We start from the raw sequence: 19584 nt of genomic DNA, 5'->3' as shown, positions 1-19584 counted from the left end.
CGGTTTTGGTTACACGAAAAACCATACTTTCTCTCTACATTCCTGATCAGTTTTCTTTGGCCAGAAACAGATTGTTCTTCGAGAATTATCCCCACAAAGATTTCGTGAACCCAGGCAAGAATAGGGTCGAAATACTTTGTTCGGAAAGTGTACGAACACGATTCTTCGAAGTTATCCAGGATTATCATACCCGAATTTCTAACAAACGAACAAAGTATTCTCTCTGATAATCATGGCTGGAGGAAGCACCGTCAAGGAGATGACTAAAAATTTTGGAAAATTGGACAAGTTTCAAGGACAAGACTTCAGGCGTTGGCAGAAGAAGATGCATTTCATGTTGACAACGTTGAAGGTGGTGCACGTCCTATCTACACCGATTCCAGAACTTATGGAGGATGACACGGTTGAAAATCTGAGACGCCGAGCAAAGTGGGAGAACGACGACTACATATGCAGAGGGCGCATTCATAACAGTATGTCTGATCCCTTATTTGATATTTACCAAAACGTGGAATCTGCAAAGGAATTGTGGGATTGTCTCAAAGCCAAGTACATGGCAGAGGACTCATCAAGTAAAAAGTTCCTAGTAACCGATTTCAACAATTATAAAATTGTTGAATCGAGGTCTGTCATGGAACAATTCAATGAACTCCTCTGAATCCTTGGACAGTTCACACAACACGGATTGAAGATGGATGAAACAATATTTGTCTCAAGCATCATAGACAAGTTGCCTCCTTCATGGAAGGATTTCAAACATAATCTGAAACATGGAAAAGACGAACTGTCTTTGATCCAACTTGGAAGTCACTTGCGCATAGAGGAATCTCTAAGAGCGCATGAGGATAACAAAGGAAAAGGCAAAGAAATTGTTGGACCCTCGGTTAATATGATCGAAGAGGGTGGTAAGAACGATAACAACAAAAACAAAGGAAAGAAAAGTGCTTTCAATAACAAAAAGGGCATTTTCGGTGTTAACAAGAAACCGAAACTAGAATGCTGGAAGTGTGGCAAAACAGGCCACTTCAAGAAGGATTGCCGTTTCGGCAAAAAGCACGACAATGCGAACGCAAGTGGTTCAGGAAAGGGGTCTAAGGACCAATCCGAAAACCAAGGTCATAAATCAATTTGTGATTTGAATAGTTTGATTAAACATTCGGTTTCACTAACTTCTGAAGCATTTTATGTGCAGGATGATGCTATCGCGTGGTGGATTGATTCTGGCGCCACAACACATGTTTGCAGGATCGTTTCTGGTTCAAGACTCTTGTTCCAGTGGAAGATGGTTCTGTTTTCTACATGGGAGATGATCACTTCGCTCCCGTTGAAGGCAAAGGAAACTTGGTGCTAGAATTCAGTTCTGGAAAGACTATTATTTTGTTTAATGTATTGTGTGTTCCTAAATTACGTAAGAATTTAATTTCTGGTCCTGTATTAAATAAGCTTGGATACAAGCAAGTGTGTGAATCCGATAAATATGTTTTATCGAAGTCTGGTGTGTTTGTAGAATTTGGATATTATAATAATGGTATGTTAATGATGAATTTGAATGGAGTTCCTAATGATTCTGGTTCTGTATTTATGTCCTCTTCGAATGTTATAAATTTTTCGTTATGGCATGCTCGTCTAGGACATGTACATTATAAAAGAATGCATGAAATGTCTAAAGATGATTTAATTCCTATTTTTGATGAAAATAACGAAAAGTGTAAAACTTGCATGTTAACAAAGATCACTAGGCAACCTTTTAAAAGTATAACAAGGAAATTTGTCATTCTTGAGTTAATACATAGTGATTTATGTGATTTGCATGCTACTCCATCATTAGGGAATAAAAAATATTTTGTCACTTTCATAGATGATGCATCTAGATTCTACTATGTTTATTTGTTGCACGCTAAGGATGAAGCCTTAGATAAATTCAAAATTTATAAACTGAAGTTGAAGTGCAACTGAATGTGTTGATTAAAACATTACGTACCGATAGAGGTGGTGAATATTATGATCCTGTATTTTTCCAATCCGTAGGAATCATTCATGAGACTACGGCACCTTTTACACCTCAACAAAATGGTGTGGCTGAAAGGAAAAATAGAGTTCTTAAAGAAATGGTAAATGCCAAGTTATCTTACTCTGGTTTGAGTGAAGGGTTTTGGGGAGAAGCTATGTTAACGGCTTGTTATTTGTTAAATAGGGTTCCTAATAAAAGGAACAAGACTACCCCATATGAACTTTGGTATAAGAAACTACCCAACTTAACATTTCTACGTGTTTGGGGTTGTAGGGTCGTGGTTAGACTCCAAGACCCAAAAAGGAAAACTTTGGGCGAAATGGGTGTAGCTTGCATCTTTGTTGGATATGCTGAACACTCCAAGGCCTATAGGTTTTATGTTATAGAACCTAATGACTCGATTTCTATTAACACGATTATAGAATCAAGAGATGCCATATTTGATGAGAATTGTTTCTTTTCTATACCTAGACCAAAGATATCTATACCTAATTCAGATGAATCTCTAAGGGATGATCGTTCAAATGATGTGCCAAGTGAGACACTTGAACCCCGTAGGAGCAAAAGAGCTAGAAAATCTAGATCTTATGGATCTGATTTTCAACTATATTTAGTTGAGGGATCAAAGGATCAGATTGAAACTCAATACTATTATTGCTATAGTATAGAGGAGGATCCAAGAACGTATGATGAAGCTGTGAAATCTCGAGATTCTATTTTTTGGAAGGAAGCAATTTGATGAAGAGATTGGTTCTATCATGGAAAATAATACTTGGGTATTATCTGATTTACCACCAGGCTGCAAACCATTGGGTTGCAAATGGATCTTCAAAAAGAAGATGAAAGTCGATGGTACAATTGACAAGTTTAAATCTAGATTAGTTATCCAAGGCTTCAAACAAAAAGAAGAGATTGATTATTTCGATACCTATGCTCCAGTTGCCCGTATCACTACTATTAGATTGTTAATTTCCTTGGCGGCTATTCATAATCTAGTGATTCATCAAATGAATGTCAAAACAGCATTTCTGAATGGTGATTTGGAAGAAGAAGTGTATATGAAGCAACCTGAAGGATTTGTAATGCCTGGTAATGAGCATAAAGTGTGTAAGCTAGTTAAGTCGTTGTATGGGCTGAAACAAGCTCCGAAGCAGTGGCATCAAAAGTTTGATGAGGTTGTTTTGTCTAATGGTTTCATTCTAAACCAAGCTGACAAATGTGTATATAGCAAATTCGATACATCCGGTAAAGGAGTTTTCATTTGTCTATATGTTGATGACATGTTGATCTTTGGCACCGACCAAAATCAAATTGATAAAACAAATAATTTCTTGTCATCAAAGTTCTCCATGAAGGATATGGGAGAAGCAGACGTTATTCTTGGTATTAAGATTAAACGGGAGAATAAGGGGATTGTAATTACGTAATCTCATTACATTGAGAAAATACTCAAGAAGTTCAATTATGAAAGTTGTTCTCCAGTAAGTACTCCCATGGATCCGGGAGAAAAGCTTATGCCAAATACAGGTAAACCTGTGGATCAACTTGAATACTCAAGAGCTATAGGCTCTTTGATGTATGCTATGATTAGCACTAGACCGGATATTGCTTATGCGGTTGGAAAGTTGAGCAGATTTACTAGTAATCATAGTAGACATCATTGGCATGCGATAACTAGGGTATTCAAGTACTTGAAGGGTACTATGAATTATTGATTGTCATATATGGGATTTCCTTCGGTGTTAGAGGGTTATTCGGATGCTAGTTGGATAAATAATGTTGAAGATTCATCCTCTACAAGTGGATGGGTGTTCTTGCTTGGGGGAGGTGCCATCTCATGGGCTTCCAAGAAGCAAACATGTATAACTGGTTCCACAATGGAATCTGAGTTTGTAGCATTAGCTGCTGCTGGTAAAGAAGCAGAATGGCTAAGGAACTTGGTATATGAGATTCCGATATGGCCTAAACCAATATCACCAATTTCTATCCGTTGTGATAGTAGTGCCACACTGGCTAAAGCATATAGTCAAATATACAATGGAAAGTCTAGACATTTGGGTATTAGACATAGTATGATTAGGGAATTAATCATGAATGGGGTGATATCTATTGAGTTTGTTCAGTCGCAACAAAACTTAGCTGACCACTTGACGAAAGGGGTTAGCTAGAGACTTAGTGAAGAAGTCGGTAATTGGGATGGGATTAAAGTCCATTTAAATTTATTAGCTATGTTATACCCAATTCCCTTCTAATACAACGTTAGAAGCAGAATTCAATGCGAAAAGATCATAGTTAGAGATTGGAGCAATTGTGTTTATCTTCCCAAAGTATGTGCTCAGACCTGCAAGTGATGGCTAGGTTGAAGTATGTATTTTTAATGGTTCTTTTGGAAAATTGCAAATGCATGTGCAATATTAAAAGGATCACCTATGTGAGCATGAAGTTTTTCCGCTTCAGGAAGCTTGGACTTGGCTTCCTATATGCTTATTAATGGATATGGACACATGGCTTGTAAAGTGTCAAGTATGAATAGTAGAGTATTGTAAGAAACATATGTGTACTATATCTTCAGATATTCAAATGGATTGACGGGTTAAATCATTGTGACACCCCGATTTTCGAGTATTTGGAATGTGTATTTGTACTAAGATGAAACTTCAATCGTAAGACATTTTCGTCTATGCATTTGTTTGATCGTTATACCTGTGAGTAAATCAAGGATTACACTAAAATGGGGGGAGTTTGTTGGTGATTTTAGTATCATCAATGTATATTGGTAGTAATGTGATTTACTATAGGCCGATGCAATTATGAATTAAGCTTGAAACGAGTTAGGGTAGTGCGGAGTGCATGCTCGTCGAGCCAAACGTGTAACTGAATACGAATAATTGAAATGGGGTTCCAAGGGGAGAAGCCCCTGGCGGGGTGCGGGGCAGCGCCCCGTCGGGGTCCAAGGGGCAGAGCCCCTGGCTGGGGTCCCGCTGAACAGTTGTACCCTTTCCCAACAAACATGACCGTTTTCTGAACAGTTGTGTCTTTTCGGTTTCAGTTACTGATCTCCTATATAAGGAGTCATTTGGCCTCGGTTTTGGTTACACGAAAAACCATACCTTCTCTCTACATTCCTGATCAGTTTTCTTTTGCCAGAAATAGATTGTTCTTCGAGAATTATCCCCACAAAGATTTCGTGAACCTAGGCAAGAATAGGGTCGAAATACTTTGTTCGAAAAGTGTACGAACACGATTCTTCGAAGTTATCCAGGATTATTATACCCGAATTTCTAACATGTTTTGCTTATGATATTTTACTATTTGTGAGAGGAGACATTGATTCGATTAAGCTGATTATGAATAAAGTTAGAGAGTTCTTAGATTCTACAAGTTTAAAGATTAGCATTCCCGAAAGTAAATTAATTATCTCTCAATGTCAACCATTAATTGAGAAAATGCTGACTCGGTTAAGACATTGGAGTACGAGACTCCTTTCTTATGCAGGCAGAGTTCAACTATTGAAGAGCGTTATTTTCTCCATTGCTAATTACTGGATGCAAATTTTTCCTCTTCCTAAAAAGATTGTTTATCACATGAACAATATTTGCATAAGTTTTCTTTGGTCTGGTAAAGATAGTATTATCAAAAAAGCTCTAGTGGCTTAGGATCAAGTTAATGATCCTATTGCGGCAGGTGGTTTAAACTTAATCTCTCTTGGAATGGAATAAAGCATTAATTGGTAAGCTCCTGCGGAATGTTTGTGAAAAAAAGGATAGGTTATGGACTGCCTGGATCCACGCGTACTACTTAAAAGGCTATAATCCTGCTAGCTTCTCTACGGTATCCATTGCTCTTGGATTCTCAAAACAATATTCAAACATTGTGATACCCTCATACATTCTGAAGAGTGGAAAGAATTCCCAAATACAAGTAAATATGTTACGAGGGGGATATATCTTATGTTAAGAGGGATAAAGCCTTAAGTTCCATAGAGGAAGCTCTTCTATGAAAGTCTGGCTAGACCTCGAGCGAAGTTCATCCTTTGGCCGTCTAGCCTGGGGAGACTGCCCATCAAAGATCAGCTACGACAGTTTAGTGTTGTTACCGATGGCAATTGTGTGTTTTGCAGGCTCCAAGAAAGTGGTAACCACCTCTTCTTTGATTGTACTTTTACTAAGAAATTGTGGACATATATACTTAACTGGATGAACATCTGTCACACCCCATTGAGAAGGGGATTCAAAGTTGAATTGGATTATCCAGGTGACTAGTGGAAAAAGTGCTAAAAGTAATCTCATTAAACTTGTTATAGCTGAGATTACTGAGAAACAAGAGCATTTTTTAGAACAAGACTGCTATTTCTCTCCACAACTTGGAAGTGATTGATATTATACTTATGAGAGTTAGTAGTAGATAATTGAACAGATTTTGTAATAGATATTAATTGTCTATCCCTCTTTGTTCTGTAGGTTTGTTACTTGTCTCTTTGTAGCCTAGATCTTGTTGATCGACTTTGTAATTCAGCGTTTTCTTTTTGTAATAAAATTTATTTTGATAAAAAAATTAAATAATTGATTTTAGTGAAAGAAAGGAAAGAGAAAGAGAATGATTCATTGTAGAGAAATAGACTTCAAGGTATATGGCTCAAAGGTAGCCAATCCTTTCCCTTCATTTTCTTGCCAAGTCTTCATCTCAAGATAACCGTCAATCATGAACCACGACGACACAGTGATTGATATGACACAAGCATCCAAAAGATTTTCTCCCATTGGAGATGCTCTTAGTGAGTTTGAGGTTTGGGTTTGATTCCCCTTTTCATGTGGTAAGCAATTCGTCCCTTCAGTATGAGGTTAGGGATTTTATTGATACTTCAGAACATTTCAAGCCACACACAACAGAGAACTGCTATGTAGTTAGTATAAATGCTTGAAAATTTCCCTCAATAATTGGGTGAGAGCTTCTTCATTTTCTTGCCCATATAACAGTCAATCATGAACGACCATGACATGGTGATTGATATCAATGTCATGCTCGACAATGCACAACCACCGTTAAGCGTCGCCGACTGTTGCATCTACAAAGTCCCCTTTGTTATTCGCAGACTCAATGACGATGCATACACCCCCAAAATCATTTCCATCGGCCCTTTCCACCACCATCACCCCCGCCTCCAAAACATGGAACGATACAAACTCATTTACTTCAAAGCATTTCTCCAACGTACTGAGACAACTCTGTTGAGAATCAAGTGTGAACTCGACCCTCCCCCGATGTTGCGCTAACAAACTCTACAACCCTTGAATGACTACATAGAATCTATCATACCTAATTTTCGTCGTTGTTATTCCGAAACCCTAGACTTCACCGATCAGGAACTCGTTAAATTAATCTTAATCGATTCTGTTTTCATAATTGAACTTTTCTGGAGAGACTATCATGGTGGTGGTGATTGTTATCAAGATGATGCTTTTCTCAAAAAACCTTGTTTATTTTCTCTTATAATACTAGATTTATTATTACTTGACAATCAATTACCCTTTTTCATTCTTGAAAAAATCTTCAATATTTCTTTTACTGCTAAGACTAATATCCATTCTTTTCTTGACCTCACTTTTGATTATTTTGCTCATTTCATAAATCAAACTTGGTTTATGATAATGATGCTATTATTACCATAAGGCATTTTACTGATCTTATTAGAATTTTCCACTTGCAACATCCATTGGAAACACGGCCGCCTAGAACCAGAGGACAGATGTTTCATCGTCATAGTGTAATTGAATTGTATGAAGCAGGTGTTAGGTTTAAAGTGAACACTGAAAGTAAATGTTTACTTGACTTGAGGTTTTCGGGTGGAGTTCTTGAAATTCCTCAATTAAGAGTCGAGGATACGACTGAGACTTTGTTTCGGAATATGGTTGCTTTGGAGCAATGTCATTCATTACCCTTATGAGTCATACATTACTGATTATGTTGCTTTTTTGGATTTTCTTATTAATACCGGAAAGGATGTGGATATACTTGTTAAGAATGGGATTTTGGTTAATTGGCTTGGAGATAGTGATTCTGTGGCTACCTTGTTTAATAGTCTTTGGAAATATGTTACGCATTTGAATTTCAGTTCTGATTATTCTGCTATTTGTGAAGATTTGAATGGTTTTTGTATTGATCCTTTGCGTATATTGAAGGCTACTCTTAGACGCGATTATTGTAGCAGTCCTTGGCAAACTGCTGCTTCCGTTGCTGGAATTGTACTACTGATTCTCTCTTTACTTCAATCAGTTTGTTCTGTCTTGCAAATTGTACAACAGTAGAATGACTCTTAGTAAGTTCAATTATTGTTGGATTCAGAATCATTGTAATTCTTATTACTACCAATTTATCCAAATCAAAATATGGTAGGCATCTTTGGTGGATTTTGCAATTATGAATTTTGTTATACTGTCCTTTTATGTAGATTTTATTTGCATCTGTGAATTAAAGTTATTTTGTTTATCTAGTGGTTAAAATTCAGTCACTTAGTTGATGGGGGCTGCCACAAGTTATTAAAGGCCTGCAACTTTTACAAGGTATTAAACATGCTTCTGCATATTCCTCCATCTATTTGGAGGGCAGAAAAGAAATCCCAGGTTAAGGCCTAACATAATAATATTGACAAAATAATTAAAAGCTGGACATTAAAACAGTGTAGTTAAGGGTAGAAAGTATAAAAGTTCAACGGGAGTCCGACCAGGTTCAATCGGTAATAATAAAACATATGCATTTTAATACAATATTATGTATGATAAACACATATAACATATTATTTATAGTTTTACATATTTAAAAATTAGAGATTAATTTTTATGCATCGATAAAATATATATTTGTAGAGATATTTTATGTAGAGAAAAGGGGTGATGCACTGACAGTGTAAAAAAGTTTTACACTATCAACCAATCACGATCTTGTTAAGCGCCAAGTCATACTGTAAATTTTAAGTTACTAATATGATATGGTAGAATAAAATGTTTTTATTGGATGACAGTGTAAATATTTTTTACACTGTCAGTGCACTACCTTTTAACTCTTTTATGTATTAAGTAAAAAAAGTGAGCATACAAATATTTTAAAAAATTGTAGACTTTAATTTCTAATATACTAAAATGGTGAGGATTAATAATAAAAAATAAAAATTGTAGTATATCTTATATAAAGTAAGATAAAATTGAGATGTAAGTCTCTTTCAAAATGTTTCTAAAATAACCACAAATATGTTTATATTTGGCAAAATATTCTTTTTAATCCTTTAACTTTATCTCGGAGTCCAATTTAGTCCCTTAATTTTTAAAATGTTCAAATAAATCCTTTAACTAATAAAATAGAAGATCATAAGTCATTTCCGTCTATTTCATTCAAACGTCCGTTTATTATTGTATACGTGGCAGTGAGTTGGCAATTCAACTTCATCTTACTTATTTCAATAGATGAGTTGGCAATTGAATTTTATCTTCCTTAATTCTGACCCTTTTATGATTTTGTTTTACAGATAAGTTTCTTCGGCAAAGCAAAGGATTGTCTTTATTTTGAGGCATAGATGTTAAGATCCGTTCCAAATCTGCAAATATTAAAAGCCATTTAAAGTCTGCAAATAAGTTACAGATCTTAAGTTTCTTCAACCAAATGAGAAAGCCATTCCAAGTCTACAACATCATCACTCTCTATAATTAAAAATTGAAACTTTCATCAACAAAATCCAACATAAAGAACTAAATAATATAGTTTTGATTTTGTAAGATTTATATATACTGTCTGAAAATAAAAAATGCACTGGAACATTGAGGTCGGTGGTGGGTAAAGAAATGTAATCTTGTTGGAGAGAGAAATTGTTGTCAAATGTTAGAAATTTCATTACTCTATTTGAGAGTGACACATAATCTTGTTCTTCTTCTTCTTCCTTATTTTGTTGTTCTTCATCAACGTGAGAGAATTCAAGGAGGTCGTCAAACGAAAAAATCATCAGAGGTTGTTCTGTTTGGTCCATTAAATCCTATAAACTCATCGATAATTGTTCGTTCTTCAGGCACAAAATGTTCGTCGGGTGGGTTCCACCAAATCACTACACTTTCCCTCTCCGCTAACAATGGTTACCAACGAGAAGGAGAAAAGGTTGTGAAGTATCCATGCTGGTTACGAAGAATGAATATACCCAGCTTGACATTAACACAAACATGTTATGTGCATAAGATTAAAGCTTGAAGAATGAATATCTCCAGGTTGTTGTTGCAACAATAGTATATGGAATGGGAATTGACATTAACACAAACATGTTATGTGCATAAGATTACAGTTTGAAGTTCTCTAAAATTTTGTGTTGCAATATGAGTTTCTTGTTTCTCCATTGAAGTTCTTTGAAATTTTGTGTTGTAAAATGAGTTTTTTATTTCTTCAAAGAAAGATGCGAATAACAACCTAGGTTTGATGAAGAAAATTAATAAAAATTGAAGCTTTAAAGAATGTTGGAAATTTTGAAACCAGATTCACGAACAACCCAAAAATATTTCTAGCGACGGTTTTTTCTGTCATTAAAGTTGGTCTAAACACGTGTCACTCCACATCAGTACATTACAATGCCATTTGGATGTTTTTTTTTTTACTTTGACTAACAGACTCAGACGGAAGGACTAACTTGACATTGTTTTATTAGATAAAGGATTTATTTGAATATTTTAAAAATTGAGGGACTAAATTATCCATATTGTAACTTAAAAGAAAGTTGCATAGAAAAATGCTTTATATATTAACAAGAAAATTGCATAGAAAATGTTCTATATATAAACAATAGCCTTTGGAATTATAACATGTGCAGTTTTTTTCATGTAGGTGTGTGGGAAATGACACATAGTATAATTTTTTAATTAGTTTTTTTAATTAAAACATTATAAAAATAAAGTTATAATTTGGTCTAACTTGAGAAATCTGGTGAACAATAGCTTTTTATCAATTTTTTGGGTCTATGCTTGATTCCTCGATGATTTTCTCGGTTTTATTGCACGTTGGTTTTCAGTGTCAAATAGATCGTATGAAATTTTGGTTTTCGATCTAATCGGTTAAAAATGATGAAACCGTGGGGATTTTATGTAATTGAAAATGAAGATGCAACTCAAAATACAATCAAGCTTGGTTTTGGTTTTTGTCAATTTGAATTTGAACATGTTGACTTATGATGTATAATGGTAATGGTTGAAAACTTAAAGCTTTATTCAATATTGATGATGATGTATGCTTGTATGATTATGAATAAAGATTAAAAAATGGGCATTGAAGGTTGTTTAGGCTATATTTGCGAGTTTGAAAGGGAGGGGAGGAAAAGGCTTTCGAAAACGAAATTTTTAAAAAATATAAAAAAATATTTGATATTTTTTGAAAAAATGATTTTTTTTATAATGATAAAAGAGTCATTATCATTACAAAAATTTGAATTTTCAGAATAGTATAACAATCTAAAAGATATTTGGAAAATTTATGTAAGTCCTCCAAAATCCTTTTACAATACAATTTTTGAGTTCCTTTATTTTAGGAGGTTTTTGGTGATATGAATAAAATCAAACCCTCCAAAATTCTCGTATCCAAAATCTTTTAATTTTTTTCACCTAATTCTTTCTATTTTTCAAAGCCTTCCCCTCTCTTCCTTTCCAAACTCGCAAACAAAGTCTTAGTTTTCAAATGGATTTAAAGGGAAAAGGATGGATGAACCATGTATCATGTATGAATGCAATTTGATTCAATTTCATCACTTGTAATTTCAACTTCTATTTTGATTTTGGTCTAGTGGTTTTTTATTTGAATGATGAGAATGAAATTTGAATTTGTTCCTTTTAGCAAATTATAAATGAAAGAAAAAGGACAACTTGGTGAATGAGATTGAATTTAACTTAAAATCAAACTTGTCTTATTTTTAGTGTAAAGTATGAAGCACACCAAGCTTAATTCTAAGTCTTAATCAATGTGTCTTGAACTTGGTTGATTTTATCTTAACTTGAGAAGGATACAAGTCAAGTTGATGATGCAAATGAAAGAGAATCAATACAAATTTTAGTTTTACTATGACTTAGTTAAAAAATGAGAAAAATGATCCAACTTCCAATCCATACAGAGAATCAAACACTCAGCCTTGGCTTTGTTGATTCCAAATAAATTAGGCGACTAAAATGAAAATAATTGGAAATGGTCATGAGGTCCTTTGTGTCAATTGTTTTTTAAACTTGCAAATAATCACAAGCATCCGACAATATAGACCAAAGGCTTAATTCGAAACAAAATGATCCTTTCTTTTCTTTACACTATATGCAAGGTATCATATTGAAGTAAAAAGGATGATGAATGTATGAATAAAATAAAGTGATAAAAATGCAAAAATGCAAAATTCCAAATGACCAGGTGACTATTAAAAATATGACAAATTTTACGGAACAGGCAAAGGTAAGGTCAGAGACGCTTTGTACGTCATACTTAAGCAATCAATTGTCAACATAAAGTTAGGAGTGTTGTCGTAGACGCTTTGTACGTTCGGTAAAAGTAGTCAATTCCCCACATAAAGTCAGGGGTATTGTCAGATATGCTTTGTACGTTTGACTAAAGCAATTAATTTCCCACATAAATTCAAGGGCGCTATTAGAGATGCTTTGTACGTCTAGATAAAAAAATCAATTCACTATAGGAAATAATGATCCATCCTCGTATCATAGCTAGCCACTCTAGATGCCATGGTGGGGCGTCTATCCTTTGTTTTTGTTGTAATAGGAAAGGCCGACGATAAAATCCGTGAACCACGCGCGGAAGATTTTTGATCTGTTTAAACCACAAGCCTAGTGGTTTAATAATGTTGTAGCTGGTTCTGGGCTTGGCGGGTTGTGCATGACCGGATATACCACTATCAGCCACGACATGTAGGGGGCTTTCGTGGAGCGATGGCACAAGGAGACGTCTTCTTTCCACTTTTCTGTTGGGGAGTTGACGATCACCTTGCACGATGTTCAGTGTCTTCTCCACCTGTCGATCATAGGGAGGCTGCTGCATCACTCTCGGATACAGAGGGTCGAGGCGATTGAGTGGATGGTCGACTATCAGGGTATGGACCCAAACATGGCTGACTATGAGTGTCGGGCGACGAGTGGGGCCCATATCCAGTTCTCCAGCTTGAGAGAGCTGTATGAGAACCACTTGGTGGCGGCAGTAGAGTCCCAGCAGGAGGGTGACGGGCTTTTTACAGAGTATCACCATGTCTGCGCTATGCGGTGCTGGTTCATGTTCTTGGTAGGCACTACACTCTTTGTGAACAAAAGTGCAACCTACGTTGACATGACATATCTCCGCTACTTTATGGACCTGACTACCATTGACCAGTGGAACTGGGGGCAGCTATTCTGGTATACCTATACCAGAAGCTGAATGAAGCCTCCAACTAAAGGACCAGACAGTTGACTGGATCTTGCACACTCCTGACGATATGTTTCTTTTTAATTCTTTCACATTTATTTATGGTTCATATTTATTTTTAACATATTATCGTATTTGTGTTTTAGGGCTGGATCATCTCGTACTTCCCCCGTATCCATGGCTTTGCTATTAATCATGCGTACATTGACGCCATGCCAAGGGCCGCCCGATACGTTCTCCAAAGGGGAAATAACACAATGGGCCCATATCGTGGGTACCTCGACCGCACTACTCACGATGACATCCGTTGGACGCCGTTCACCAACTACTATTTTGTTGTCCCATTCGACCGCATCACGTTATACTCTAGATGGTTGGTATGCGGGACCAACACCATGGTGAGGAAGAACAGTGCATGAGAAAGTTTGGACGTGTGTAGATGATACCGAGGTCACCGTTTGAGGCTGCTCCCGACAGAGTTACCCGAGTGGAACTTACTGCTATATTTGAGGACTGAGCGCATCATTTGGTCTCAGATGAGTATCGGCGTATGGTGGCCACCCAGGAGTGGCATTGTGTAGAGGGGTAGGGGTGTTCGCGGTGCGGTTTGGGCGGTTTTGACGGAAAAAATCATCCAAACCGCAAGAGAAAAAATCGTGCGGTTTGGTTTGGTTCGGTTGGCTTTTAAAAAAAATCCGAACCAAACCAAACCAAACTAATGCGGTTTGGTTCGGTTCGGTTGGTTCGGTTTTTTACAAATATTTTATTGAAAAATACATATAATATAGATGGCAACATAACTTTATATTTAGACATTCATACACTATCAAATAACAACAAAACTCGTCATGTTTTGACAACAACTTTCTATTTAATATGTAAAAATTAAATTAGACAAAAGTGAAATAGTAAACATAAAATAATAGTATAAAACAATATAAAAATTATTAGAATGAAAAAAAAAAGAAGAGATGAGAGATTAGTGAAGGTGAAAAAGAAAAAAACAAAAGAGTTGAGAGATTAGAGAAGAAGATGTGCGATAAAAACGAAACTGAAATAGGGAACATTTGCATAAAAATAAGAAGGTGGAAAAAAAACTAGAGATTATAGAAAAAGAGGGAAGATGTATGTGGCAAAGAAGGTGTGATAATGCTATTAGAGATTTGAGAAGATCGGGACTAAAATCATATGTGTAAGGATGGGAAAATTATTCGTAATCATAAGGCTAAGGTATAATAGATTTAAGTTTGGGTTGGATGTGAGTCAAGTAAAAGTTAGGTTGTAACATAATGCAGTTTGATTCGGTTTGGTTCGGTTTACAAAATACAAACCACAAACCGAACCGAACCGTGCGGTTTTGTTAAAAGATGACCCAAATTAATCCGAATCAAATGCGATTTTTTGCGGTTTCGGTTTGGTTTGGTTTGTGGTTTTCTACTGGGTTGGTTTGGTTTTGAGCACCCCTATGGAGGGGTACGTGATATGGTTCTATCGGGTGTCACATCCTCTGATGACACCCGACGCTCTCAGAGCTCTTAGGCCAGCACACGAGGAGATCTTGGAGAACCAGCAGGCCGATGATGACCATGCCACTGATCTCCTGCCGATATGCCAGCGAATAGAGATGCTTGGGCGGGACGCATTGAACCGAGGTATCATTGAGCATGGCGGTCCTGAGGCAGTTGCCATCGTGGAGAGGATGGTCGGAGACGCGGCCGGTGCAGCGGCATATACGAGGCAGATGAGGTCCCAGGGAGTTAGGGTTAGGCATACTTAGTAGCAGCAACAGTTGCCTATTTATTTTTTATTCTTAACTTTTTTGTATTCGGGTTGTATTATTTTGACATTTACGTACACTATTTTTTTATATATAATATTAGTATTTTATTTCAATTTGCGTGTTATATTTAGTTTATATCAAGAACTGTTTACATTAAGCATTGTCGTTTAATTTAAAATACGTGACTAATTATTGTTTAGAAAACAAAAAAATAACTTCCTGCATATATCAGAGATGCATCTCCGAAAATATTTTTGGGTGTTTTCAGAGATGCATCTTCAAAAACACCTCTAAATTGGTGTGTTCGGAGATGAATCTCCAGAAACACCACTAAAAAATTGGTGTTTTCGATGATGCATCTCCAAATTTTAAAAAAATATAAAAAAAAAAACTTCAAAAGATGTATCTCCAAAATTAGGGATATTTTAAAATTTTCAACGGTGTTTCTCACGAGGTAGTCTATTATAGAAATTGTCTAACACTAGTAGTATCAAATATTAACTTTTATCTTTTGTTACAAGTTATATTATAGGATTGAAAATTTCCTTCAACAAATGTAACTTGAACTCTAATTGGGTCAGAGCTTCTTCATATTCTCGCCAAGTCTTCTTCTCCGGTAACAGTCAACCATGAACCACCACAACATGGTGGTGAATGACATCAATGCCATGCTCGACCAAGCAGAACCACCGGTAACCGCCGATTGTTGCATCTACAAAGTCCCCTTCGTTATTCGCAGACTCAACGACGACGCATACACCCCCAAAGTCATTTCCATCGGTCCTTTCCACCACCGTCACCACCACCACCCCCGCCTCCAAAACATGGAGCGACACAAACTCATTTACCTCAAAGCATTTCTCCAACGAACCGATTCAACTTTACCCACCTTCATCAACTACATTGAATCCATCATACCTATTTTCAACCGTTCCTATTCCGAAACCCTAGAGTTCACAAATGAGGAACTTGTTAAATTAATCTTAATCGATTCTGGTTTCATAATTGAGCTTTTCTGGAGATCTTATTATGATGATTGGTCTCAAGAGGATGATTTTCTCTTAAAACCCTGGTTAGCTTCTAATATAAGATTAGATTTATTGTTACTTGAAAATCAATTACCCTTTTTTGTTGTTGAAAAAATCTTCAATATTTCTTTTAGTTCTAAGACTAATATCCCTTCTTTTCTTGAACTTACTTTTGAATATTTTGCTTATTACAATAAATCCAAGTTAGATTTTTCTGATAATAGTTATATTAGCATAAGGCATTTCACTGATCTTATTAGAATTTTCCACTTGCAACATCCATTGGAAAGACGGCCGCGTAGAATCGATGAGCCGATGACACATCTTCATAGTGTAACTGAGTTGTTAGAAGCAGGTGTTAGGTTTAAAGTGAACACTGAAAGTGAGTGTTTACTCGACTTGAGGTTTTCGGGTCGAGTTCTTGAAATACCTCAATTGAAAGTCGAGGATTGGACTGAGATTTTGTTTCGGAATATGGTTGCTTTGGAGCAATGTCATTATCCTTACGAGTCTTACGTTACTGATTATGTTGCGGTTTTGGATTTTCTTATTAATACTGGAAGGGATGTGGATATACTTGTTAAGAAGGGGATTTTGGTTAATTGGCTTGGGGATAGTGATTCTGTTGCTAACTTGTTTAATAGTCTTTGGAAAAATGTTACGCATTCAAATTTCAGTTCTCATTACTCTGTTCTTTGTGAAGATTTGAATGGTTTTTGTAGTGATCCTTTGCGTAAATTGAAGGCTACTCTCCGACGTGATTATTGTAGCAGTCCTTGGCAAACTGCGGCTTCTGTTGCTGGAATTTTACTGCTGATTCTCTCTTTGATTCAAACAGTTTTTTCTGTCTTGCAAGTTGTACATCACTAGAATGATGACTCCTAGTAAGTTCAATCATTGTTGAATTCTAATTTTTGTGATTAATTGCTATGCACCGAGTGATTGATGCTGCTATAATGTTTGCTGGACTAGAACCTGTATGAGTTTTGTCATACTATCCTTTTATGGAGATTTTATTTACATCTGTGAATTAAAGTTATTTTGTTTATCTAGTGGTTCAAACTCAGTCACTAAGTTGTTAAGGGCTACAAATTATTAAAGGTCTGCATCTTTTACTTGAGTTTGGGTTTTGGCTGTTCATGTTGGCAGTGAATTTGGTTAAGTATTAGAGAATTATAGGGCTAGATCATGGAAAGCAATGCCATTTAATCTGCTATGATATATCATCAACCGTGAAATTGGTTGCAGCTAACCGCTACAAGGTATCAAATACGCATCTGCACATTCCTCCATCTAACTCCTGGCCAAACCTCCATATCCAGCAGAGGAAGTACCATACTTAGAAGTGCTGTTATTGTTCAACTTGGCATGACCAATACTAGGAGGACTCCAACTGACATTAATGGAAACATTCTCATTCTCCACAAGGTGAGTGTCCAACTTAGTAGCCTGATTATAGCCAGATGAGTCTGAATGATAAACAATATCCTAAGGTCGAATTGGTTAAGCAAAGTTTTTTTTTTAATAAGCAAAACTATATTAAAAATTCTAACAAGGTACAAGGAGTGCGAGAAAAAAACAAAAAGGGTTACTTTCACCATAGAGAGACAAGGCTTGAAAACCAAGTTTACCCGAGTTCCAAAACACAATCCAACACAATCAAATAGAATCACTGCAAAAATACAATTGAAGTCCTCCAAAAACCCAATGATTTGTAATACTGGAGATTTTTTTCTCAAATTGTTTCAAGTTCCTCTCGTACTAAATTATAGTCAGATGCTAATCAACCAAATTACCTTAAGCTTTTTCTTAAAAAGCTCCGGTCTTTGAAATTAGGGCACAAAATTGAATAGTATACTTGAAATTAAGCCACAAAATTGTTTCAGCACATTTCTTTTTGTCAAATGTTGATTTGTTAATATTTTTGTCAATAATTTCAGTAATGAATATAAATGACTCAAAGATTGAAGAATGTTTGGAGAATGGTTCATGATTGATTCTAGAATCCGCACACATGCAAAATGGTGCATGCTCAAAGTTTAGAATATGAACTTACCCAACATGACAGAAAATGAGGGGGGAGGAATAAGTATTTTGTGGCTTATATGAGATGTTCAAATATCAAACACCTTAAAAAAATACATTTCGTATTCTAGAATTCGAATAGTATTTTTAACCGTTTGAAAGACTTTTGAGAGTGTTAGGAGAATTTACTTATCGTCTCTAGATGCACCTATCGTCTCACCAAATCACGCTCACTTGAGTTGAATCCCATATGTTTTCCAACATGTATTTCATATATGCTTCACCAGAACCATTCCATATAAATCCCATGCATTCTTAAATGAAAGCCCCTTTTTGATATAATCTGATCCGGATATGTATCTCTGTATTTACACCATACAAAATCCACATATATTTTCGGAACCAAATCAGACAATAATTTTTTACTTTATCTTAAAGATGAACTGATGAAATTGACGATATATTATAACTATACACCATTGAATTGATTACACTTTCCAGATGTTTGTAATAGCAGACAATTAATTTGAGGGCTAAGTTATGTTTGAATTTATGGATTTCCTCCTGTTTTTATCAAATCAAGTTCAAATTCTATACCATAATTATGACAAAATACTAGATATTTTTTTATGCAACGTGAAATATTTTTTATCTCAAAATACAAGTATCTTATTTATATATATATATATATATATATATATATATATATATATATATATATATATATATATATATATATATATATATATATATATATATATATATATATATATATATATATATATATATATATAGGGGACGACTCAAGTGAGAACTCTTGGTTATTATGAGAACAATGAATCACGACTATTAAATTTTGATTTGTTGATTTTAATGAATTGGATTGGTTTTTCTTAAAGTCAAATAGAATCACTGTAAAAATACAATTGAAGTCCTCCAAAAATCCAGTGATTTGTAATACTAGAGATTTTTTTCTCAAATTGTTTCAAGTTTCTCTCGTACCAAATTAGTCAGATGCTAATCAACCAAATTACCTTAAGTTTGTTCTTAAAAAGCTCCGGTCTTTGAAATTAGGGCACAAAATTGAATAGTATACTTGAAATTAAGCCACAAAATTGTTTCAGCACATTTCTTTTTGTCAAATGTTGATTTGTTAATATTTTTGTTAGTAATTTCAGTAATGAATATAAATGACTCAAAGATCGAAGAATGTTTGGAGAATGGTTCATGATTGATTCTAGAATCCGCACACATGCAAAATGGTGCATGCTCAAAGTTTAGAATATGAACTTACCCAACATGACAGAAAATGAGGGGGAGGAATAAGTATT

The 19584-nt window shown here is 35.4% G+C and overlaps 1 protein-coding gene and 1 pseudogene across 1 annotated transcript; both read left to right on the top strand.

The window, feature by feature from the left end:
- Positions 1 to 7280: 7280 nt before the first annotated feature.
- Positions 7281 to 8410, top strand: LOC131655105 (UPF0481 protein At3g47200-like; annotated as a pseudogene).
- Positions 8411 to 15726: 7316 nt separating this feature from the next.
- LOC131655104 (UPF0481 protein At3g47200-like) lies at positions 15727 to 17267 on the top strand. Its single transcript, XM_058925012.1, has one exon. The coding sequence runs from the start codon at positions 15830 to 15832 to the stop codon at positions 17096 to 17098; it is 1269 nt and encodes a 422-aa protein (XP_058780995.1). The 5' UTR covers positions 15727 to 15829; the 3' UTR covers positions 17099 to 17267.
- The last annotated feature ends 2317 nt before the right edge of the window (positions 17268 to 19584 follow it).

This window comes from Vicia villosa, linkage group LG3 (genome assembly GCF_029867415.1).
Source record: "Vicia villosa cultivar HV-30 ecotype Madison, WI linkage group LG3, Vvil1.0, whole genome shotgun sequence".
Taxonomy (NCBI): Eukaryota; Viridiplantae; Streptophyta; class Magnoliopsida; order Fabales; family Fabaceae; genus Vicia; species Vicia villosa.
Note: the sequence above shows the minus strand (reverse complement) of the source record. Positions and strands in the feature narration are given on the sequence as shown.

Coding starts and splice junctions, on each gene's coding strand:
- LOC131655104 (XM_058925012.1), top strand. CDS start 15,830: ATGAACCACCACAACATGGTGGTGAATGACATCAATGCCATGCTCGAC.